General features: G+C 41.0%; 1 protein-coding gene across 1 annotated transcript; it reads right to left on the bottom strand.

Annotated features, from left to right (window-relative positions):
- Window positions 1–3,260: 3,260 nt before the first annotated feature.
- On the bottom strand, window positions 3,261–24,984 carry LOC115109651 (TBC1 domain family member 15-like). The gene is made up of 17 exons (XM_029634845.2): window positions 24,876–24,984; window positions 24,156–24,251; window positions 23,986–24,060; window positions 23,422–23,578; window positions 22,946–23,153; window positions 17,748–17,850; window positions 17,384–17,593; window positions 15,764–15,892; window positions 15,387–15,490; window positions 15,074–15,168; window positions 7,994–8,110; window positions 7,669–7,769; window positions 7,427–7,526; window positions 4,653–4,750; window positions 4,335–4,451; window positions 4,128–4,214; window positions 3,261–3,985 (listed from the first exon to the last, which is right to left on the bottom strand). The coding sequence occupies exons 1-17, from the start codon at window positions 24,897–24,899 to the stop codon at window positions 3,785–3,787; spliced, it is 2,022 nt and encodes a 673-aa protein (XP_029490705.1). The 5' UTR covers window positions 24,900–24,984; the 3' UTR covers window positions 3,261–3,784.
- Between the last annotated feature and the right edge of the window lie 1,328 nt (window positions 24,985–26,312).

Consider the following 26,312-nt stretch of genomic DNA (forward strand, 5'->3'; position numbering starts at 1 on the left):
CCCAGACCTGGACTAAAGCATCCGCCAACTCCTGGACAGTCTGTGGTGCAACGTGGCGTTAGTGGATGGAGCGAGACATGATGTCCCAGATGTGCTCAATTGGATTCAGGTCTGGGGAACGGGCGGGCCAGTCCATAGCATCAATGCCTTCCTCTTGCAGGAACTGCTGACACACTCCAGCCACATGAGGTCTAGCATTGTCTTGCATTAGGAGGAATCCAGGGCCAACCGCACCAGCATATGGTCTCACAAGGTGTCTGAGGAGCTCATCTCGGTACCTAATGGCAGTCAGGCTACCTTTGGCGAGCACATGGAGGGCTGTGCGGCCCCCCAAAGAAATGCCACCCCACACCATGACTGACCCACCGCCAAACCGGTCATGCTGGAGGATGTTGCAGGCAGCAGAACGTTCTCCACGGTGTCTCCAGACTCTGTCACGTCTGTCACGTGCTCAGTGTGAACCTGCTTTCATCTGTGAAGAGCCCAGGGCGCCAGTGGCGAATTTGTCAATCTTGGTGTTCTCTGGCAAATGCCAAACGTCCTGCACGGTGTTGGGCTGTAAGCACAACCCCCACCTGTGGACGTCGGGCCCTCATACCACCCTCATGGAGTCTGTTTCTGACCGTTTGAGCAGACACATGCACATTTGTGGCCTGCTGGAGGTAATTTTGCAGGGCTCTGGCAGTGCTCCTCCTGCTCCTCCTTGCACAAAGGCGGAGGTAGCGGTGTATTTTAGACTAGATTTTTCACAGTAGCCATCCTTTGCCTTGACAGCTTTGCACACTCTTGGCATTCTCTCAACCAGCTTCACCTGGAATGCTTTTCCAACAGTCTTGAAGGACTTATGCATATGCTGAGCAGTTGTTGGCTGCTTTTCCTTCACTCTGCGGTCCAACTCATCCCAAACCATCTCAATTGGGTTGAGGTTGGGTGATTGTCGAGGCTAGGTCATCTGACGCAGCACTCCATCACACTCCTTCTTGGTCAAATAGCCCTGAGATAGCCTGGAGGTGTGTTGGGTCATTGTCCTGTTGAAAAACAAATAATAGTCCCACTAAGGTACAAACCAGATGGGATGGCGTATCGCTGCAGAATTCCAAATAAATCACTGAGTGTCAACAGCAAAGCACCCCCACAACTTCTCCTCCATGCTTCACGGTGGGAACCACAAATGCGGAGATCATCCATTCACGTAGTCTGCGTCTCACAAAGACACGGCGGTCGGAACCAAAAATCTAACATTTGGACTCATCAGACCAGGTATTCCTAAACTGCGGTATGCACAATGTCGTGTGGGGGGGGGGGGGGGGTACACCAAATAAAAATGTGCTTCACTTATACATACACATATACAATATATTTTAAACAATATTTTTTTCCTTCTTCACATTTTCAAACAGTCCACTTATTTTTTCCAACGGGGCTATACTTTTGTTTTTTTTCTCTCCCCTGATTGGCCTCGTTTCACTGGCAAATAAAAACAAACATTCTAATGTTCAGCGAAATAACACAATGTCAAATACAGGTAGCCTTGTCAAATAATTAACATCCAATCACATTAATCGTTACTCTCTCGCGGGAATTCCCCTAACAGTCCATATGTAGCTGCTGCTCATGTTGGTATCACCACTGATGGTGCAAAAGCCATGGCAGGGAGACTTAGTGGAGTGGCAACGCACGTGCAAGCAGATACTCCCGACGCCTCTTGGGTACACTACAGCATCCACAGAGAGGCTCTTGTTGCCAAGGGAATGCCTGATGGAATGCCTGCAGTGTAGGTGCAAAGTTTGACAGATAACTTGAAGAATGAGCAAGCTACATGACATTTAGTGTGAAGTCACCCAGGTACAAGAAAATCTGTATACTTGGACTTTGAGTCAACTCTTCCAGTATTAGTAGCCATATTGTAAATTCAACATTTGCAAAACATCTAGTTTTCATAACTTCATATTTTTGTAATAGCGTTTCAAACTAAGGATTTCATGGCTAATTGAGGTAAGAATAATTCTGATCATAGATTATGCATTTATGAACTACACATTGACACATCCAGCCCAAAGCTGGAGGTTTAAGTGTGCATCACTCGGAAAAGACCATAGCAACATAGTCTAAATGGAACGTGTAGCTCATGCGGTTATCAAGAGAGCCTCAAAGCTAAATCAACTCACCACAATCAATGAACCCATCCATCAAGTCATCCATGTATCACAGATGGCTTGAATTAACCAATCAATCAACCACCCAACCCATCTATTGCAGAGGACAGTAGATCCCATTCCATGCAGCCCTTCACACACCCATAGCTCCGCATTGTTACAACATTTGGGAGGTGTACGGCGATGCAGTACAGAGCTCGATTTTGCCTCCGCAAGAGCCTCCGCAATTGCTTCCAACCCTCCATACGGAGCCTCAAGATCACACTGCCAGAGCAAGCAAAATTGGCTTTAATACTTCACACAGCAGTGAAATAACAAAATGTGTGACATTTCTGGACAACTTAATGATTGGGGGGAGTAATTTGAAGACCAAAGGGTGTTTACCATGTAAACATTGGAGACAAAGACCAATGCAGGTTGTTGACATTATGGAATCCAATAGGTTGAGGTATGAAATCCAATAGGTTGAGGTATTCTGGCAACACACCAACACAACAGCTATGTCCCCATGTGAATTAGGACAGGGGACTAATGTCTGAAGTGACATGAAACAGGTCTTGTAAATAGAAAGGGTATAGAAAACATATCACTGCCTGAACACAACTCTACTTTCTTCCAATTAAACTAGTCATTTCCAAGCAACTGCAAAAGGAAAGATGGTGATGTATTCTTAATCCAAGGTTGCATTTTCAAACAATGAAATGGGAAGGTGTATCCAAATGAAAAAAATATATGTATTTCAACTGTTGTTTTACATCATAATGAAAACAACAGTATAAATACTGTTGCGAAATGACAACACATGTAACAGTGTAAACCATATACAAGACCGGATGAGTGAAAGAGTTGATTTCCGAAAGTGGCCATTTCACTAAATGGGCTGCAACTCACTGTATAGTTTCCTTCCTGGGCCAGATAGACCGTGCACAATTCAATATGTTGGAAAGCAAGCAAAATATTGTATTAAATAAACAGTCACCCAAATTGAAATATCATTGATATTTGAGGAAAAATAATTGACATTTTGTTTTTGCCAAAACGGTGAAAGGAAGTGTTACACGACAGTGCATGAGTAAAAGTTACACATTACACTCCAGTCCAGAGTACATCATTAAAGGCTTTATTTTTTATTCAGGGAGATGTTTGAGCTTTCTTTTTCACATTTTCAATTTGAAAAGGGTATTATTGTGACAGAGCATTAAGACAAAACATTTTACAGCACTTTTGTATTTTACTACCAAATTGACATCTGGCTTGATCTTGATAAAAGTAATTGTTTGTTTTTAAAACGTAAATCAATCAAACAAACAATTAATACTTGTGTCCGTGATTCAGGAAAAGGTTATAGCTGAAATAAAAACAGCATATTATTACTTTACAAATTAAACTCACCTTGCCAGTCTTTACAAAAAAAACCTTAGCAAGGAGGAATGACTTATTTAAATGAAAGACAATATGGTACAAGAAATTACAAAAATAATAACTTTAAATCCTTTTTACATTATTTTCTCTTCATATAAGGGCTTTGATAAGCTTGCTTCAGTTAACAAATTATCCAATAACTGAATCCAAAATACTCATTCTGGTATGTGGACATTGCAAAGTCTCTGTGTGAATGATATTGTTCACTATGATATGAAAGTGACCTTGCAGCCGTTTTGAAGGGGTTCTCTGTAATGTCCATTGTGACCATTAGAGAAGACCTCCTGTCTCTGTGTGGGTCTGGGGGACTGAGGAGAATCAAGAGTCCCAAACTCCCGCCCTTCTAATCTGGGAAGTTCGCTTTCTGTGTTGAATCCCAGGATCTCAATTATTGAATGAGGCAAATCCTAAAAGGAAAGAAAATAAAGAAATATGTAGATTATATACAGCCAAGACGTAACCAATATGTAAATCTGGACCTGCATAGTTTATTTCAATTGACTCTTATGGACTTTCAATTGAATGTACAAATTACATCCTTGACCATACCTTACAACTTCTGATCTGCATACAAATAGCCTCTGATTTGTGAAGGATTTCTTCAATGTCCAGTTTCATTGAGAGTTCATTGATGTGCTGGATTAACATACAAAACAATGACATTTAAAACAAATTCACCTGGAAAACACTACCAACAACCGTTCTTGAACATTTTTCAACTGACAAATCAGTCCATCTGCAAATAGCTGCTGTTACCTTGAGTATCTCATTGAAGCCAAAGTTTTCCTCCATGATTTTCCGTTTCTCTGAGTCTAGGATGGCACAGCACACCAGCAAATGGAAGTTTTGGCAGGGCAAGCCAGTCCACATGACCTAAGCAGAACCAGGAAGTCTTATTAACAAGACCTATCAGAATACAAAGACAAATCATGAACTCAAAAAGAAAAAGTGATAAAATCATCAACTTGAATCATTAATCAAATCTCATAGGCGAAAGGCTGACATTGATTTCCCCCTAAATGATGAGACACTTACGCTAACAGGTCAATGGTTTATGGAGAGAACAGAACTCACCTCCCACATACGAAGAACATCTGGATAACTGAGCTCCCTCTTGAAGCGGATCAGTAACCACCGGAAACAGAAATACATGTAACCTGAATCCTGCGACTCTGGAGGAACCAAAACACACGAGGAGAATTCAGAGGAAACCAAGGATGAAAGGAACATTGTTGAACTTGAATTTACAGTGCCTTCAGAAAGTATTCACATGCCTTGATTTTTTCACATTTTGTGTTACAGCCTGAATTTAAAATGGAATAAATTTAGATTTTTTTTTGACACAGGCCTAAACAATGTCAAAGTGGAATTATGTTCATCAACATTTTTACAAATTCATTAAAAGTGAAAAGCTGAAATGTTTTGAGTCAATAAGTATTCAACCCCTTTTTTATGGCAAGCCTAAATAAGTTCAGAAGTAAAAATGTGCTTAACAAGTCACATAAGTTGCATAGACTCACTGTACAATAATGTTTAACATAATTCGGAATGACTACCTCATCTCTGTACCCCACACAAAATTATCTGTAAGGTCCCTCAGTTGAGCTGTGGATTTCAAACACAGATGAAACCACAAAGACCAGGGAGGTTTTCTAATTCCTCGCAAAGAAGGCCACCTATTGGTAGATTTGTAAAAGAAAAGCAGACATTGAATATCCCTTTGAACACCCAGTCACTACAAAGATACAGGTATTCTTCCTAGCTCAGTTGCCGGTTAGGAAGGAAACCACTCAGGGATTTCACCATGAGGCCAATGGTGACTTTAAAATAGTTACAGAGTTTAATGGCTGTGATAGGAGAAAACTGAGGATGGATCAACAACATTGTAGTTACTCCACAATACTAACCTAATTGACAGAGTGAAAAGGAAGCCTGTACAGAATACAAATACTCCAAAACATGCATCCTGTTCAGCGCCAAAAATGGACTTTGATTTATCAGCCACTGTGGCAGGTAGATTACAAAATCCATCATCCACGCAGAATTTTACCAGCCAAAATATCTCACTAAAATAAAATAAAAAACAGATCAGCATGCTTTGTATAATGTTTCTAAAACAATACATGTATTACTCGTAAGCAGTAATATATGTTATATTGTTTAATTAGACATTTTTGTGACCCAAGTCTTTTAACCAAAATATCACAGATACACATTTTCTCCTGCCCCTTTAAGGGTGGGATGTTGCCGTGGTAACATGACTTTAGTCATGTTGTGCCTGTGAGATTGAGTCGGACTTCTCTTCCATAGCAGTTGAAACTCAAACATTGAAAACAACCTAGCTTGTGAACAAAACAAAATAAATAGCAGAGAAACACAATAAAAAAGTCTAACTTCAGTAGACTTTAGTTTCAAGTTAATTAGACCAACTTTTATGCCTGTGTGCAGCACTTCTAACAATGAATCTTTCACTCAGCTCTTCACGTGCGCACGGCCCCCAGCCAGGCAGCACGAGATGGGATAGGCTATATAGGAATTGTAGTTCTTTTGACTTTGTGCAAATATTTTTACAGCTAGGAAACCAAAACAGCAGAAATACTTTGAAAACATCCAGAGCAACATTTATTTGACTATAAAATGTGCTCATACTTGACTATTTATAGTCACAAATGCGAGTGAAATGCTCACACTGTGGAGTCCTGACCATCCACCAACGTGGCTGGTGAAATAGACATCTTACCCATCAATGCCAAAATCGACCCGCATTTGGCAGGTGACAGGTGTTAATTTTAGACCCTTTGCAACAAAGCACTAAAGTAATACTGCAAAAAATGTGGCAAAGCAATTCACTTTTGGTCCTGAATACAGTGTTATGTTTGGGGTAAATCCAATACAACACATTACTAAGTACCACTCTCCACAATTGTCAAGTACTGGAGAGTTTCGGATAAAAAGATAAAAAGAAAAAGGGAGCTAAGCACAAGCACAATCCTAGAGAACCTGGTTCAGTCTGCTATCCATCAGACACTGGGAGATGAATTCAACTTTCAGCAGGACAACCTTTCACAAGGCCAAACCTACATTGGAGTTTCTTAACAAGAAGAGTGAATGTTCCTGAGTGGCCGAGTTACATTTTTGACTTAAATCTACTGACTCAGGGGTGGGAATAGTTACGTAAATTAGATTTCTGTATTTCATATTATATATCTATATATTTTATTTGCCCCCTTTTTTGTGATTACGATCTTGTCTCATCTCTCCCAACATGCTCGGGAGAGGCGAAGGTCGAGTCATGCATCCTCTGAAACATGACCCGCAAAACCATGCATCTTATCACCTGCTCGCTTAACCCGGAAGCCAGCCGAACCAATGTGTCCAAGGAAACACCGTTCAACTGATGACCGAAGTCCTCCTGCTGGTGCCCGGCCCGCCACAAGGAGTCGCAAGAGCCAAGTAAAGCCCCCCAAGGCCAAACCTTCCCCTAACCCGCTGGGCCAATTATGTTCCGCCCTATGGGACTCCCGGTCACGGCCGGTAATGACACAGCTTGGGATCGAGCCCAAGGCTGTAGCGATGCCGCAACACTGAGATGCAGTGAATCTATTTTGAATTCAGGCTGTAACAAATTGTGGAAAAAGGGGTATGAATACTTTCTGAAGGCACTGTATATGCAAGACTGCTGTACTGATTGATAATCTGTTTAACATGACATTTCATTTACTTCTCAGGACTTGCCTCAATCTTTACAGCTTAGTACGCAAATGATATTGATGGGGGGAAAAGTATGCTTTTTCGAAGCTGAACATGAAGAGGTGAATGATAGAGGGAAGGCAGGTAGTGTTGCATACCAAGGTAGTTCCAGAAGGCCAGGTCCAGCAGCCTCAACAGAGTACTGAGCTGGATCAGTTGTGTCTTCATGCCCTGCATCTGCTCCTCAAAGTTCTGGTGCTGCACACGCGCAAAACACCACAGACACACGGAGACAGACGCACAAGTTGGGTCATAAAAAACAGCACACTCGGGCATATCAAAGTAAACAAGTCAAAACACACAAAAACAGCACTAGACAAAACAATGCTACATTTGTTACCATATGATCCATGAAGGAGACAAAACACCAGAAGGCATCCACCTCATTCTCCATCACATAGAGGATCGGGGAGAGGAGGTCACTCATTCCCTGGACATACCCTGGAGACGAGTACAATTCCCATAACATGAATTAAAGGTGAACATTACAAATCCCAATGATATGCAGTTTTCAGCCGTGATTGCTGAATTAGCTATGTTACTACGGGTGAACAGCAACAATTTATTAATTATCATCATCAATAAGAAACTTCAATAGAATCTATGCCAATCAGATATAAATGAGGATATCTCCTGTACGACTTGGCAATAATGCTATCACTTACCCAGATCAAAATCATACATGCAATACGTCATCAGGATGTCATGGAGTAACACCAGGCCTGGGTTGTCTATGCCCTCATAGAACCTGTTGGTTCGGTCTGTTCTGTTCACATCCTTCTCTGAGAAGACAAGCACATTCATAGATGATAAATAAACAACCATATATAGCCTAGTTCAGAAAGGATACACCATACTAACGGAGGCATTTCAGATGCTTCTTCAAAGTGGAATTCTCAAATCATACTACAGTAAATCCAATGCAGTAAGAGTTAAAACAAACATACGGCAATACATAAATCACCATTATTGTTAAAACAGGATTAACATGTAATCAGGGTTCTAAATGAACCATTTTCATTGGTAGCACATGTGCTCAGATCTTAAAGGATGACCCAATTTTTTTCTCTCCATCTTTTACTGTAAATTACTGTCCTAGCATTAACTTCATTGGGATAAGGGGCAGCATTTTACCTTTCGGATGAAAAGCGTGCCCAGAGTAAACTGCCTGTTACTCAGTCCCAGATGCTAATATATGCATATTATTATTAGTACTATTGGATAGAAAACACTCTGAAGTTTCTAAAACTGTTTGAATGATGTCTGAGTATAACAGAACTCATATGGCAGGCAAATAAAATCCAACCAGGAAGTGGGAAATCTGAGGTTTGTCGTTTTTCAACTCAGCCCCCATTGAAGATATGACCAATATCCCACTAAGGCTTCCACTAGATGTCAACCATCTTTAGAAACTTGTTTGAGGCTTCTACTGTAAAGGAGGGGCTCATAAGGGCGGTTTGAGTCAGTGGTCTGGCAGAGTACCACTAGCTCATGACACGCGGTTCCATTGTTTTTCTACAGACATTAGAAGATTTCTGATAAAAAACATCCAAAAGATTGATTCTATACTTCGTTGGATATGTTTCTACGACCAGTAATATAACTTTTGGAATTTTCATCTGACCTTTCCGCTGGACTTGCACGCGCGTTTGGATTTGTTTACCAAACGCCCTAACAAAAGGAGGTAAATGGACATAAATGATCAACTTTATCGAACAACTCAAACATTTATTGTGGAACTGGGATTCCTGGGAGTGCATTCTGATGAAGATCATCAAAAGTGAATATTTATAAATGCTATTTCTGACTAATGCTGACTACACAATATGGTGGATATCTTTTTGGCTGCTTAGGTCTCTGAGCGCCGTACTCAGATTATTGCATGGTTGGCTTTTTTTATTAAGTTTTATTGAAATCTGACACAGCGGTTGCATTAAGGAGAGGTTTATCTAAAGTTCCATGTATAATAGTTGTATCTATTATCAATGTTTATTATGTGCATTTCTGTAAATTGTTGTGGCCCTCTTCATAATCACCGCATGTTTTGGAACTACTCAACATAACACGCCAATGTAAAATGCGATTTTTGGACATAAATATGAATTTTATCTAACAAAACATACATGTATTGTGTAACATGAAGAAATTTGATTTATGAGATTTCTGTTTGAATTTGGCGCCCTGCAATTTCACTGGCTGTTGGCAAGGGGTTCCGCTATTGTCATCAGTTATCTTGATGATGTAGAATGCATCACTAGAGAGTGGGCAAGACATTAGAATAAAACAACTTTTAAAAATTGTATTCAAAGTGCAACTGCAAACATTTACATACAGTGCATTCGGAAAGTATTCAGACCCCTTCCCTTTTACCACATTTTGTTACGTTACAGTCTTATTCTAAAAATCAATACAATTACATTTTTTTGTCTCACCAATCTACACAATACCCTATAATGACAAAGCGAAAACAGGTTTAGACATTTTTGAAAATGTATTAATAAATAAACAGAAATACCTTATTTACATAAGCATTCAGACCGTTTGCTATGAGACTCATAATTGCGCTCAGGTGCATCCCATTTTCATTGGTCATCCTTGAGATGTTTCTACAAATTGATTGTAATCCACCTGTGGTCAATTCAATTGATTAGACATGATTGGAAAGGCACACACGTCTATATAAGGTCCCACAGATGACAGTGTATGTCAGAGCAAAAACCAAGCAATGAGGTTCAAGGAATTGTTCTCAGAGCTCTAGTCAGAGCAAAAACCAAGCAATGAGGTTCAAGGAATTGTTCTCAGAGCTCTGAGACAGGATTGTGTCAAGGCATTATGCTGTGAAGATGTTTCTCAGCAGCAGGGACTGTGAGAACCGTCAGGATCGAGGGAATGATGAACAGAGCAAAGTACAAAGAGATCCTTTATGAAAACCTGCTCCAGAGCGCTCAGGACCTCAGACTGGGGTGAAGGTTCACCTTCCAACAGGACAACAACCCTAAGCACACAGAGCCAAGACAAAGCAGGAGTGGCTTTGGCACAAGTCTCTGAATGTCCTCTGCCCAGCCAGAGCCCGGACTTGAACCCGATCGAACATCTCTGGAGAGACTTGTAAATAGCTATGTAGCGACGCTCACCATCCAACCTGACAGAGCTTGAGATGATCTGCAGAGAAGAATGGGAGAAAATCCCCAAAACCAGGTGTGCCAAGCTTCTAGTGTCATACCCAAAAAGACTCAAAGCTGTAATTGCTGCCAGGTGCTTCAACAAAGTGCTGAGTAAAGGGTCTGAATAATTATGTAAATGTAATATTCCGTAATTTACTAAAATGTCTAAAAACCTGTTTTTGCTTTGTTATTATGGGGCATTGTGTGTAGATTGATGAGAAAAAAAAGTTTAATCTATTTTAAAATAAGCCTGTAATGTAACAAAATGTGGGAAAAAGTCAAGGGGTCTGAATGCTTTCCGATTGAATTGTAGGTGATTAGTTTTGGACAAACAAATGTAATATACAAAACAGAAAATGTGTTGTATTCAAAAATGCAACACCAAACAAGTGATCAACAACCTTCATTGTATTTAAAAGTGCAGCTGCAAACTAAACTGTTATCCATTACAGTATTCAGCTAACAGATAGTTTTTATTTTATTATGTAGGTAATAATGTTTTAACAAGGCAACATGCTGACTATGAACTTGGATATTTAAATAAATGTTTAGTCTCCTCTCACAATATCTAGTCAATTTCTTTGCTCTAGAATCTAGCTAATAAAATCAACTTGCTGATAGGGTTTAGGGTAGGAACTCCGGATAGCTTCTGCAATAGTGCCAATAATGATTGCGCAGGACACTGTTTCCATATGTCAGGTTGATTTGTAATCCATTATTTTTCTGGATACGAAGCATGGGTCTGGATTTGGTAAAAACATGCTAGTAGACGTAGTGATGTTGCTCCTGCCATGATGCCCTTATCCCGGCAATTGATGTGCTTTTGGCTTGTATTTTTCAGCAACAACTCGTGTTTTAGGCTGGTGGATCCAGGAGCAAAAGAAGTCTTCCCAGCTGCTATTACTCCACACTTTCGACAGTACTCAGAACATTTTGCTGCTAGTTCTCCATAAAATCACTTGAAATCGTGAAGACCCCCTCAAACATGAACACTGAACAAACAATATAAATGCAACATGTAACCTGAGTCAAGATCACTTTGAGTCTAAATGCAAGCCGAGATCCATCGCTCAGATGATTTTTTTTACTTAACTATACAAAATATAAGCCTACGCAACATTAACTAATTAAAAACCATTCTGTAGCAATGAGGTTTTTGCAGTAGGCTACAGGCCCAATACATCATCACTGCATATTGGCGTTGCTTATATTGCCGTGCCAATGTAGCTCCTCAGATAAATTTGAATTTATATTTAACATGTAGGTTTCTGATCACACTGGTAACAGATACTTTGCTGTATTACTTGAGGCACAGCTAAGTGAGCATAATATTTTTTTTACTGGACCGATGTCCTGCATCCGATGGTCAGTCTGGGGGGAGGGAGCAGCAGTGAGGCTGTCCCTCATCAGACTAACCGTGACTCACCCTCCGCTGAGAAAAACGTACAGTCTTCCAGCTTATGGAGAAACTCAAGTCGCACTGCATTATTTCTGCCTCATGCACTAATTAATGTTGTTACTCCTATGACCTGAGAAAGTGAGATATTATGAAAAAAAGACAAGCCGCTAATAATAACTCAAACTTATCGGAACACTTTGCTATATTCATTCATTGCAGCTGCAGTGCTGGTTGCTAATATGGCTTATGAAGGTGTGGAACAAAGTGTTGACAGTTGTGAATTACCACTTAAACATGAACTTGCACAAAAAAACGGAAGCTTTTTGCTGTAGTCGTTGAGTCTAGTTATGGTTTTAAAAGTTTTGCAATCTCACAGTTTCAACTTCACCGTGTGTTGTGTGGGTTGAAAAGAAATGTATTTTTTTACAGTCAAAAGTTAGGACACCTACTCATTCAATGTTTTTTCTTTATTTTCACAATCTACATGAAATTGCTGCAAAGAAACCACTACTAAAGGACACCAATAATAAGAGACTTGCTTGGGCCAAGAAACACGAGAAATGGATATTAGACCAGAGGAAATCTGTCCTTTGGTTTGACGAATCCAAATGAGATATTTGGTGTCTTTGTGAGACGCAGAGTGGGTGAACGGATGATCTCCGCATGCCTGGTTCCCACCGTGAAGCGAGGAGGTGGTGTGATGGTGCTTAGCTAATGACACTGATGTATTTCAAATTCAAGGCGCATTTATCCAGCATGGCTACCACAGCATTCCGCAGCAATATGCCATACCATCTGGTTCTCTGCTTAGTGGGAGTATCATTTGTATTTCAACAGGACAATGACCCAACACACCTCCAGGCTGTGTAAGGGCTATTTGACCAAGAAGGAGTGCAAAATCAGATCTGGCCTCCACAATTATCCGACCCAAACCCAATTGAGATGGTTTGGACCGCAGAGTGAAGGAAAAGCAGCCAACAGGTGCTCAGCAAATGTGGGAACTCCTTCAAGACTGTTGGAAAATCATTCCATGTGAAGCTGGTTGAGAGAATGCCAAGAGTGTGCAAAGCTGTCAAGGCAAAGGTTGACTACTTTGAAGAATATATCTTGAATTGTTTAAACACTTTTTTGGTTACTACATGATTCCATATGTGTTATTTCAGTGTTGATGTCTACAGTATTATTCTACAATGTAGAAAATATTAAAACATCAATAAAAACCCAGAATGAGTTGATGTATCGAAACCTTTGACTGGTACTGTAAATGTTTGGTGATGGACAAGATCGACCAGTGGATTGGTTGGTGACCACTTACATAAAGTGTTATTTCATGAGCTGAAATAAATATACCTAAAAACGCTCTCCCCAATTTTGTGCACAAATTTGTTTACATCCCTGTTAGTGAGCATTTCTCTTTTTCTAAGACAATCCATCCACCTGACAAGTGTGGCATATGAAAAAGCTGATTAAACAGCATGATCATTACACAAGTTCACCTTGTGCTGGGGACAATAAAAGGCCACTAAAATGTGCAGTTGTGTTACAACACAATGCCACAGATGTCACAAGTTGAGGGAGTGTGCAATTGGCATGCTGACTTCAGGAATGTCCACCACAGCTGTTAACAGAAAATTGAATGTTAATTTCTCTAACATAAGCCGCTTCATGTTATTTTATAGTATTTTGCAGTAAGTCCAACCCGGCATCAACTGCAAACCATGTGCAACCACACCAGCACAGGACCTCCACATCCGGCTTCTTCACCTGCGGGATCGTCTGAGACCAGTCACCCAGACAGCCGATGAAACTGTTGGTTTGCACAACTGAAAAGTTATGCACAAACTGTCAGAAAGCATCGGTGTGCTCATCGTCCTCACGAGGGTCTTGACCAGACTGCAGTTTGGTGTCACAGCTGAGTTCAATGGGCAAATGCTCATCTTTGATTGCCACATGCACACTCTTCACGGATAGCCACTTGTGCTCTTCATGGATTAATCCCGGTTTCAACAGTAGCGGGCAGATGGCAGACAGCGTGTATGGCGTCGTGTGGGCGAGCGGTTTGCTGATGTCAAACAGAGTGCCCCAAGGAGGCGGTTGGGTATTGGTATGGGCAGGCATAAGCTACGGACAATGAACACAATTGCATTTTATCGATGGCAATTTGAATGCACAGAGATACCGTGGCGAGATCCTGAGGCCCATTGTTGTACCATTAATCTGCTGACATCACCTCATGTTTCTGCATGATAATGCAGAGCCCCATGTCACAAGGATCTGTACACAATTCCTGGATGCTGAAAATGTCCCAGTTCTTCCATTGCCTGCATACTCATATATATCCAGCATTTTTGCACAGCCATTGAAGAGTGCGACAACATTCCACAGGCCACAATCAATATCCTGATCAACTCTATGCTAAGGAGATTTGTCGCATGGCATGAGGCAAATGGTGGTCACACCAGATAGTGACTGGTTTTCTGATCCACGCCCCTACTTTTTATTTAATAAGTTATGTGACCAACAGATTCATATCTGTATTCCCAGTCATGTGAATTCCATAGATTAGGGCCTAATGAATTTATTTAAATTGACTGATTTCCTTACATGAACTGTAACAACTTGAAATGGTTGCATTTAGATTTTTGTTCAGTGTAGATCTTTTTCAGAGGTCGATCGGTAGCAGCATCTCCTATAGCATCATCTTCTTCCAGTTGGTAATTTTCATAATTTGTTTTTTTGTTAGAGAAAGCTTAAAATTCCACTGCGTTTCATTGTTGTTGCAAAGCTTGCTAGCCAATGCCATTATTTAGCTGACAAAAGGGGGCGGCACAGTTCAAGAGGGAAAGTTTGCGTAAAAAAGGATTGGTTGTGCCTGGCTTGTGATTGGTTTAATTAGCTACGTTTTAAGAATTTGTAGCATTATGATTGGTCATGATTTGTAAACAATGTATCAGCCTGTCTTGTTTGAGCAGTGAAGAGAAGAGAATTGTGGCGAAATATTGTTATGAATAGAGTTTTTTTTATTAGATCATTATTTTGTGGTACGGTGCTACCAAAATAAAAGTACTGGTCACACAGCAAAAAATGTTTAGTCAAGTGCAACCAATTTGGTAATGTATGTACTGTTGTCTCCAGCTGGAACAGCCTGATAAGACAGCAGGGTGAATGGGATCAACATTTACCTATCAGGCTCCTGAAGTCTCTCAGCCTGGAGTTCCTCCTCTCCTGCTCCTCACTCACTGACTTCCACTGGAGCTTCATCCTGAAGTACTCATCCCTTATTCACCAGGGAGAAAACAAAAAGGAAACACCTCACTTGGACACTTGACTCATTTCACTCACATAGCTTATGCTGGTCAACAAAGGAAAATGTCAACAAAGGCTGATCATCACTGTAAGACCACATTGGCCACTTTGATTAGTGGTGATAATACATTTGTTATAATAAAACCGCTGTTTCAAATATGTCTGTCTGTCTTGGTAAAGCACACATACGTTTTCCTCCTCTGTAGACCTTTCCTCTCCTCGTAGGTGCTGTCCCAGGGGTAATACCCCAGCAGAAACTTCCAGGCCTCTTTCCTCACCGCATGGCACAAGCCCTGCAAGATCGAGACATAATTTATAAGAATTACTTTTTTTTTTTTTTTTTACCCAGAATTGATAGTTACCACAACCGAATATACAGAGGGCCAGTTTCCAAGACACAGATGATATGAAGCCTAGTCCGGGACTAAAAAGCATGTCAGCTCAATAGAGATTCTCCATTGAAAGGTCATTTTCGTCCAGAACTAGGCTTAATCTCTGTCGGGGAAACCAGACCAGAGAGTTTCACTGGAGAAGGTGCTTTTAATCTCCCCATAAATTCAACATACCCCTTTGAATATTATTTTCTTGAGGTGAGGGACATTTTTCATCCTTCCCCCCTTCTCCTGGTGCTCAGCCCAGTCCTCTGCAGACAGTGGCTGCCTCCTCGTCACCTCTGGCCTTGCTCCCAGGTCAATCTGAGACAAACAAATCCCTAAACAATAAGATCATGCACTCTTCTGCACTGTAAGGATGTTCAAAGACAAACTCCAGCTGAAGACAGACAGAACCGATACCACTGCCAAAGAATCCATTCATAGGCACTGGACCAGGGTTGGCCTAGCCTCCTCCTGAAGAGTTACTGGGTGTCCAGACTTGATTTAACTCTGCTCTAACTAGGCTGGACAATAGAACGAGTCAAAATTCACCCAAGGCTGAAAAAATAACATTGGCTGGAGTGACAAACATAGGCTAGAAAGAACACTAGCGCAATGCCATAGCAAATGATTTGAAAGGAACTGTCACTGAGCCCCTTCTGACTGGAGTGACAAACATTTTAACCTTTTTATTTTACCACTACAATCTGTTTTTAGGACATAACTGAAAAATAACTCATGTAGGAAGTAAACATCCGCTCATTGATAGTGTCAAGTGTGCTTATGTCTTTCCCCACATTTTGTTACGCTACCGCCTTATTCTAAAATTGATGATTGAACAAAACTATCTACACACAATACCCCATAATGACAAAGAAAAAACAGGTTTAGACATTTTTGGTAATTTAATTCAAACTTAATTTAATTTAGCTAACAATAAAAACATGTAATCACATTTACATAAGTATTCAGACCCTCTACTCAGTACTTTGATGAAGCACCTTTGGCAGCGATTACAGCATCGAGTCTTCTTGGGTATAACGCTACAATCTTGGCACATCTGGTTTTGGGGAGTTGATCCCATTCTTATCTGCAGATCCTCTCAATCTCTGTCACGTTGGATGGGGAACATTGCTGCACAGTTATTTTCAGGTCTCTCCAGAGATGTTCGATCGAGTTCAAGTCCGGGCCACTCAAGGACATTCAGAGACTTGTGCCAAAGCCACTCCTGCTTTGTCTTGGCTGTGTGTTTAGGGTTGTTGTCCTGTTAGAAGGTAAACCTTCACCGCAGTCTGAGGTCCTGAGCAGGTTTTCATTAAGGATCTCTGTACTTTGCTCCGTTCAGCTTTCTCTCAATCCTGACAAGTCTCCCAGTCCCTGTCGCTGAAAAATATCCTCACAGCATGATGCTGGCACCACCATGCTTCACCGTAGGCGAGTTGGTGACACCGTGCTAAATAGAACTAATAGGAGCTGGCAGGGTGAAAAATGCCCTAAAATAAAGGACAGTTTATGCACAACAACTTAAAAACTACAGCAAGCAACTGGGACATATGGTAATATTATGAAACTGGGCTCCATGGCAGATGCAATGAACTAGTTATCAGAAAAATAGCATTTTGTCCCAGGCTACTCTAACACACCTCACAATAACAACCCTACTGTACTACATCTGGAACAAAGCCTGCACACTCAGTAGCTGTCCATGTTGAACAGTTGGCCCGTTTCTTCCCTTTCAGACCCCCACAGCATCTTGGTGTGCCAGGGCTCATGGCCAGAGGTGCTGTTATGTCACACTCTCCATCTACTCACCCTGGTGATGACCTCGAAGCCCGGCTCCTCCTGCTGGTTGATCTCCAGGCCAGGGATGACCTCTCCCAGTCCCAGGATGTCCAGGTCAGCCATCTCCTCCGGGGGACGCTGCTGCTGCTCCAGCTCTGGGCCACGGAACGCATCGAAGATGTAGTTGGTGACCTTGGAGAAGCCCCCCAGGGTCGTCACGTAAGGATCATTCTTGAGCTTCTGTAAGGGAAAAATATGCTTTTTTCCTCCCTTGTAGATGTACGTGCTAGTTTCACGTCATGGTAAGCACTGCAGTCATTCTGGTTAACCAGGCTAGGTAAGTGCCGTATGTTTGACTACGACAACTATTTGCATGACAATAGTAGCCTCTTACAGTAACAAGGCCGTAGTTGTTGTCATCCAGAAGGTTCTCGAAGGACTGAGACAGAGCTCTGTTGGGAGTGCTGACCAGCAGGCAGGTTTCATCATCCGGGGCCCTGAAAACATACAAGGAAATAATGTATATCCATTCTCGACATAGATCCGGAACCTACGAGTGAGCATGCATTTTAGACAAAGGTGTTCATATCAAGGCTGTATGAGAGGAAGAGACGCAACAAGACAATGCATAATCCTCAGAAACATTCAAGTGTGCTCTATCCTTCATGCAAAGCAGGTAAAGCACCCTGATAGCCTCAATATCCAAACGCATTCATATTTTTTAAAGGGTTAACAGTTAGTCACAAAAATACAATATTTATTGGAAGACATGGTACAGGGCGAGATATAATTCATTACCAATTCTCTGTTCTAACCAGATGCCTGGCTGAAAATTACCGGCCGGCACTTAAAGGTGGGTGTGTACTATGCAGAAATCGCTCCGCCATTTCCTGGTTGCAAAAATTAGAATAATTCGCCTGATTTCAGTTTGTGACAAAACAATGTATAGTGTAGATAATCATTTTACCATCTAAAATCGCTGTTTAATATATTTTCCATAAGCAAAAATATTGTATTTTCAGCTGGTGTACAAAATTGAAAGTAAAAGACGCAAAAACAGAACTTAAGAATGGGAAGCATAGAAATAGTACATACAGAGCAGATCTACCAACTTGCTTTCAGTCAGGACAGATCATAACTATCATTTCTGTGTGAATTTTATTGGGTTGCCTAAAAAGTTACATATTGCAGCTTTAATTGAAAATAGTCATTTTGAAAGGCCGTGATAAGAATTTCAACAGCTATATGCGCTGACAGAAAGAGGAGCACAGTGCCTCTATAGGGGGAATTATATGATGTGATATTTGGCTCAAACAGAAAGCCCGGCTCTATCATGGAGGAGAAACTGCCCACTAACCAGTCAAACAGAAGAGGGGACAGGGAGAGGCAAACCAAGCATTTGCTATAAATCAAATCTAATTTTATTTGTCACATGCACCGAATAAAATAGGTGTAGACCTTACAGTGAAACGCTTACTTAAAAGCCCTTAACCAACAAAGCAGTTAAGAATATACCTATATATATAAAAAAATACAATCAAAATAAAAGTAACAAATAATTAAAAAGCAGCAGTAAAATAACAATAGCGAGGCTATATACAGGGGGTACCAGTACAGAGTCGATGTGGGGGAGCACCGGTTAGTAAACTTTATGCAAATCACTAGCATATTAGATAAGAAACCCCATGAAAAAGCCAAGTGTTTCAGGTGGTGAAAACCCCCTCTATTGAGCCAAAACATAGAATTCCTTAACTACCCATCTTCTATCTACCAATTAATTCCAGAGTGGTATACAACAAAGCATACTAGATCTACTCAGGCTTTTATAAATCTAGTCAGCTTCACATCCCAGGTCAGACGTTATCCGTACTATAACAGTGGATATTGCTCAGACAGTATCCGCCTGCTGCTAACTCTAGCAGGCTTGTAACGGTGGGTGCATGTCACACATGGCTAGTCGAACACCAAATTCTTCTGTGAGACAATGCTGAAACATCAAAACAAATGTTATTTGTCACATGTGGTGAATACAACAGGTGTAGAACTTACTGTGAAATGCTTACTTACAAGCCCTTAACCAACAATGCAGTTCAAGAAATAGAGTTAAGAAAAAAATAAAAAATAACAAGGCTATATACAGGGGGTAAGAGTACCAAGTCAATCAGCGGGGGTAAAGGTTAGCAGAGGTCATTTGTCGATGTAGGTAGGGGCTAAAGATAAACAGCGAGTAGCAGCAGTGTAAAAACAAAGTCAATGTAAATAGTCCGGGGGGGCCATTTGATTCATTGTTCAGCAGTCTTATGGCTTGGGGTAGAAGCTGTTAAGGAGCCTTTTGGACTTGGCACTCCGGTACTGCTTGCTGTAGCAGAGAGAAGAGTCTATGAATAGAGAGTATTTGACCATTTTTTGGGCCTTCCTCTGACACCGCCTGGTATAGAGTTCCAGGATGGAAGGAAGCTTAGCTCCAGTGATGTACTGGGCCGTACACACTAACCTCTGTAGCGTCTTCCGGTCAGATGCCGAGCAGTTGCCATACCAGGCGGTGATGCAACCGGTCAGGATGCTCTCAATGATGCAGCTGTAGAACTTGAGGATCTGGGGACCCATGCCAAATCTTTTCAGTCTCCTGAGGGGGGAAATATGTTGTTGTGCCCTCTTCACAACTGTCTTGGTGTGTTTGGACCATGATAGTTTGTTGGGGATGTGGACACCAAGGAACTTGAAACTCTCGACCCGCTCCACTACAGCTCCGTCAATATTAAGGGGGGCCTGTTTGACCCTCCTTTTCCTGTAGTCCACGATCAGCTCCTTTGTCTTGCTCACATTGAGGGAGGTTGTTGTCCTGGCACCACAATGCCAGGTCCTGACCTCCTCCCTATAAGCTGTCTCATCATTGTCAGTGATCAGGCCTACCACTTGTGTCATCAGCAAACTTGATGGTGTTGGAGTCGTGGGTGAAAAGCTAATAAAGGAGGGGACTAAGCACACACACCTGAGGGGCCGCAGTGTTGAGGATCAGCGTAACAGATTTTTTTGTTGCATACCCTTACCACCTGGGGACAGCCTGTCAGGAAGTCTAGGATCCAGTTGCAGAGGGAGGTGTTCAGTCCCAGGGTCCTTATCTTAGTGATGAGCTTTGTGGGCACTATGGTGTTGAACACTGAGCTGTTGTCAATGAACAGGAATCTTACATAGGTGTTCCTTTTGTCCAGGTGGGAAAGGGCAGTGTGGAGTGGGTAAGTCAGTGCCACATTTCCATTTGTGACTAAATCAAAATGAGAGAAACTTATCTTGCAAAATTCAGCAGGCTATGGTGGGCTATGGCAGGAAATAGGCTTTTAGAAGTGCAGTCTTTATAACTTATCTTTAATGCCATCTTTGGAGTACTTATCAATGCACAATCACCTCCCCCCCCCAACTCCTATCGCCCCTTCTATCTGTGGAACAGCTTGTTGCACTGTGGCCATAGACATAATCCATAGAAGGTTTCTGGAACCTCTAAATCTGTCAATTTGATTGTTAAACTCATGGATACACTAGCCATGGCTGCCAGTCATGACTTGAATGGGAACTGCCATCTATGGATTATATATTGATGGTTGGTTGCGGCTGTCAGTTTTCTGTCGCAAATTACAAAATTACACACAAACATTCACTAATAAATTATTTAAATCAGTCGTCTTTCTCAAATGAAGGGGATGATAACACCCTCCCTCTCACAAAGATTGTATCTGAATCCATTGGTCCTCATCTCCTGGCTCAGAGACTTCATTTAGGACAAATGGAGTTAGCCTGCACCGGAGCAGGTTAGTCCAGAAGAATTTGTTGCCATAGAAATGTACCTACCTAAAAAAGGTGAGCCACTTGAACTCAGAGTTGACCAAAGTTGCCTCGCTCTCTCCTCAAACACGGTACGTAGTATACCCCTCTGGTCTAATGGTGGGTATAGCTACAACAGGTCATTTTGACATTTATCCTACACAAATAGGATTGTATAGCTACTGAGTAACTGCATGTCTGTAAACAAACATACACCAGGGCTTGACATTAGATCAAATGGTCACAAGGCCAGAGAGTGAAGGACAGTGCATTTTGCGACCACACATCAACCACCTTGAATCTGAGAGGTGGTGGTCAGCATTTTGAAACTATATAACCAAACTTAATAGTTTAAGACATGGACATTTTATGAAGCATGTCTTACCTTGTTTTAAAGAAGCTTAACCTAGCCAAAATACCACCATAGAAATGTTGAGGGAATTTTAAACACTTCATATTCCATTGAAACCAGCATTTCTCTTATGTTCTATTGGTTTTCAAATCAACATTATTTTATTGTCCAGCTTTATTGTCCAGGCACAATCGTGGTCATATCAGTAAGCCATGCTAGTAGTTCATGCATCTTTATATCTCCCATAACTAATATTTTAATCTCGGGCACCAATCGCACATGCGGTGTGCTTTTGAGAATGGTGTTATCCCGTTAAATGCATTATGGAACATCGCATGTAGCCTAAAGCCATGTGCGCATTGCTAAACTAAAAATATGATGAAATAAAATCTTTATCAACATCTTAAGCTAAAAAGTCCAATCTGTTGCATCAGCCTCATTGCTTTTTAAAAAATGTTTGATGTGCAGTGATTTAATGAATTTTGGATCTGTCGTCCCAGACCTGTCTTATGCATCTTTTTAATTTTTTATTATTGTCCCAGAGAGGCCTTTAATTGAGCCCTGGAGGGAAATATTTTATACAGACAAAAAAGTTTTTGGTTGTAACGTTTCAATAGATTTTACAGGTTACTAAGGGTGGCCCACCTTCCGCCACGAAAGCGTTAAAGGAGCTGTGTCTTATTTTGAGAATGGCTTCTTTGCCTATTCAAGCCAAAGGGCAGAGTGCAGCCTACATTTGTGTCTGATTCTCTATGATAAAAAAAGATAGTAATGCATTTTATTTTGTCAGGTGGTTTCTTGCATCATACAGTGATGTAAAAATGGTGTTAGACCTTTTTATTTTTGGACAAGTGGTTTGAGCTTTCGGAAGTAAAACATTATTTTAAACTGTACTACTTGTCCGAAAGACAAGAGCCCAAAAGAAGTTAATGTCAAGCTGTATACACACTCAGTGTTTTACATTCTGAGTCATTGTCCACTGTTGCACCATTCACTGGCCTTTGGAAGAACATACAGTAGTAATCCTCCTGTGATTCAAATGGGCTCAGAGGATCCCTCTGCTGGTGATTCACCACACTGTGCTCACTACAGTCACATTACCAGGCCTACATAACATCGTCAGAGGTCGTTTGGCGTCCACGATTGCACTTAGAAACTAAATGTAATCATGCAATAACCATGGTATCGAATGGAATCAGAATATATTAATGTCTGATCCTGGTTCCTCTAAGTTTTTTACTAGCCACTTTTTCCTGAAAACTTCTGCTGGCTCTTTGGTTTCTACTGTAAAGCACTTGACCACTGCAGATGTAAAAAGGGCTTCATAAATCAATTGGATTGATTGATCAATCATTAAATAACGATTTTTTCCCCAGAACCAGTTGGACAAGTTTAGCAGACCAGAATGCTGAAGCACTCACTCAGTGATCAACGCATATCTCCTCAAGCAGTCCAGGAAGTCTTCACTACCCCCTTGGTGGAAGTGGAGAACTGGCAGGGAGGTGGGGGGCTCCTTCAGACTGAACATCAGGCGGGACGAGCCCTCCTTCTTCACTGTGATAGACCTCAGGTCCCACACACTGAAGGTGAAGGCCCACTTGCTTTTCTCATGCGTGTGGTTCAATGCACCTGGAAGAAAGCAAAGAAATTAATTCAATTTCATTCTGACCTCAACGTACAATTCAAACTATGTTCAGTCCTTAATAAACCATAGTGGAGATTTACAGAAGGAAAGCCCAAACCTTGGCAAGAGATTCTCATTTAAAACCCACGTCACACAATTTAGTAAACTTCTGCTGTAAGTGAACTTGTGTGTTAAGGGAACCCATCTGAACAAAGCTCATGATACATGTAAGGGGCATTATTTTACAACAAATCCACCCAATTGTCCACCCACCCTCTCCGTTGGAGCAGGGTTTCCTCTTAGGAAAGGAGACTGCGTTGATCATGTCCCACTCAGTCTCGTAGCTCTGCTGCTGCTCTACCACCGCCTGCTGAGGAGTCGACCTCTCCTCCCCGGGACACTGGGCCCACTCCATCACCGAGCTGGAATCCTGGGGGAATGGAATGGATTCACCTCGTAAATAACATGATGAAATTAGGTCTTTACCCATCATCATCATCATCATCATTCAAATTCTAAAAGCTTAAAACAGATGTGTGAATGGTGTTGCTAAATATTGGAATTCTTGAATTAGCTGAATCATATAGAATGTTTATGGAATGTTGGTTCATGGAAGAGTTATTGGAAGGCGGCTGTTTGAAGAGACTATCCCAATCTGCCACGGTTCACAATTTTGACAAATACACACAAATCTTCAGTAAAGTTCTGTCTGATAATATCCTTAGTTAAATGCATTACCAGTTTTCTTTGCAATTTACATAGCAATATAATGCACAAAGTTACTGAACAATTGGTTGGCATTTTGGTGAATTAAACATTACAAAAGAAATGTCAAACCTTGCCAGCACACAACATGTTGGATGGATCAACAGTGTCCTCCAAAGGTTTGTATTCCACGATAGTTTCACCATCCTGGTAATCATTAAAAACACAATAAGCATACAGACAAGGTCCTGGAATTCAATAACTGAAATGCAGTCAACAACAACTCATGAACAGATATCAACCTTATCAATGAGCCGTAGGAACCCAGAAACAAGGAGATCTGGCTCTTCGCAGTCTTCGTTCGAGTGTATGAAAACACCTTCATGTTCAAATAAAACCTGAAAACACAATACAGCAGGAAAATCAGCTATGGTACCAACGGGTGAATTTATTTTACATTCTACCTAATAATCTCTCTCAATACATTCGCCAACAGTATTTAGTTGTATAGTAACGTTAAATCCATGAGTCCTGGCCACAAAAAAAGAGAGACCACCAGACAGCTAGCTAGGGAATCCAGAGAATTTAACTAACTTGTCAGCTAGCGGGTGAGCAAGTGAGGTAGCAACTAGACCTGCAACGAGCTAACGTTAGATGCTAACTGAGCAGTCACTTGGCCGATGTATGGTTGTTTTTTCAAACTGCCAGAGGAAACTGATAGTATCAGGTAGTTATTTACAACACACACACAGGTTCATGAAATTCAACTACCGAGATGTACTTATATGCGTTCGTGGCATAGTTGTGAGCTGGAAGATAGTTAGCTGGCTCCCTAGCTAGTTTAGCAAGGAAAAACAGCTGATGGACACCACCACAAAGTGGATCAGCTCAAGCGTTTGTATCAATAGAATCTCCTTTCCCACGGTTATATTCGCATTTAGTGATAGATGCATGTAATTACGAAAAAAAACGGAGAATAAAGGCGCAAAGACGATATTCCAAAAGTTGTGCATTTTCAGTACCTTGGGAGGAGTATCAGCCGCCATATCGCCTGCTTGCACTCAAGACGACGTTGCACAGTGCAGCTCACGTGCCTGACAGCTTCAACAACAGTGACAAGTCATCTTCCGCATTTCCGGGCAGCGCAGGCGCAGTTAGCTCAGGCGTTACCACGCAGACGTGTAGCTGCTGATGGTTAATTGCAGCAACTGTGGTCCTGTGAAATTGGCGTTTTTTCACAAGCAGTCTTTTAATGTGTTGGGCTTTGTGGTACAAACACTTTTTCACCTCATAAATGTGTTATATGGGAGAATGGGGCGATACCAAAACATTATCCTAGTCAGCCAAGTAGTTAGTATTATTGGGAATATGTTAACACAGAGAGCATTAATTGAAAGAAACAGCTATACCTAGTGGGATAAAATCTTTACTACAGAATAAAGCATGTTCTGGAAAATCTCCTATTGTAAGCGATATCCCGGTGAATGGCATAGGTTTACTAGATAAGAAATTCAACAATCGGTTATTAAGGGATATTTTCTAAGGGAATTCTATTCCTTCTGCTATATTTTGTTGGCCTTCATCGTTTGATGGTAACATGCTTGGCTCTCCCAACATAAATTTATGGTGACCATAAATTTAAGATTATCCAGAGTCTACCTGTATAATAGCTTGATTTCTAAATACTGTATATACTCGATATTGCCAGTGAATGCAGTTTTTGTGAACTACAAACTGAATCTGAACACTTATTTTGCAATTGTTTACATAACGAGGTGTTCAGGGGCCTGTTGCACAAAACTAGGATAAGGGATTAAGCCAGGATATCTTGGTGATCCTGGCTCAATTGATCCGTAATCCGGTTGCACTAAAGATGGATAAGGGGCAGGAGGATATGTTATGGTATAAATTACCATGGAGATTTATTCTGTGGAGCTAGCCTGCTCCAGACCAGGCTAAATTCCAGGATCTATTTAATCTCATCCCTAATGTCAGTCAGCAGTCACCACAAATGGAAACCAATAGTTATTTCACTGCTCACTATACATTGTTATCACATAACTAGACCCACTGTTATTATTTAAACGTTTGTGATCATTAATTTCAATGATTTTGGATAAAAAATTATTTTTAGATGATGTTGCTATCATTAGATAATTTACAGTTTCCCATAGACTATAAGGCTATATATAAAATGATAGAATATTAGGGCCACAGAGGGGAAAAAAACAAGTCATAATATTGTAACCAGTTGTTTTAAAGGAGGACAGTTGTTAAAATGACAGATGTGGGGCATTTCGTGAAATTGTACTTCAGTATGGTTTCATAAACAAAGACATGCTGATGTGCCAGAATATTAAGTATCACATTGTCATAAGTATCAAAACTGTAAAAACAATATGTAGCTTTTCTGCAGAAAGAACCAGCCTCATAAATGTATGACTTTATCTTCAGTGTGG

Source organism: Oncorhynchus nerka, linkage group LG25 (assembly GCF_034236695.1).
Source record: "Oncorhynchus nerka isolate Pitt River linkage group LG25, Oner_Uvic_2.0, whole genome shotgun sequence".
Taxonomy (NCBI): domain Eukaryota; kingdom Metazoa; phylum Chordata; class Actinopteri; order Salmoniformes; family Salmonidae; genus Oncorhynchus; species Oncorhynchus nerka.

What these genes read in the sequence shown, in the direction of transcription:
- LOC115109651 (XM_029634845.2), bottom strand. Translation starts at nt 24,899, where the DNA reads ATGGCGGCTGATACTCCTCCCAAG. An exon ending in CGGCTGATACTCCTCCCAAG is followed by an intron (nt 24,252 to 24,875) that starts GTACTGAAAATG and finishes TTGTGTTTTCAG; the next exon opens with GTTTTATTTGAACATGAAGG. An exon ending in GGCCTTCTGGAACTACCTTG is followed by an intron (nt 4,751 to 7,426) that starts GTATGCAACACT and finishes TGGTTCCTCCAG; the next exon opens with AGTCGCAGGATTCAGGTTAC.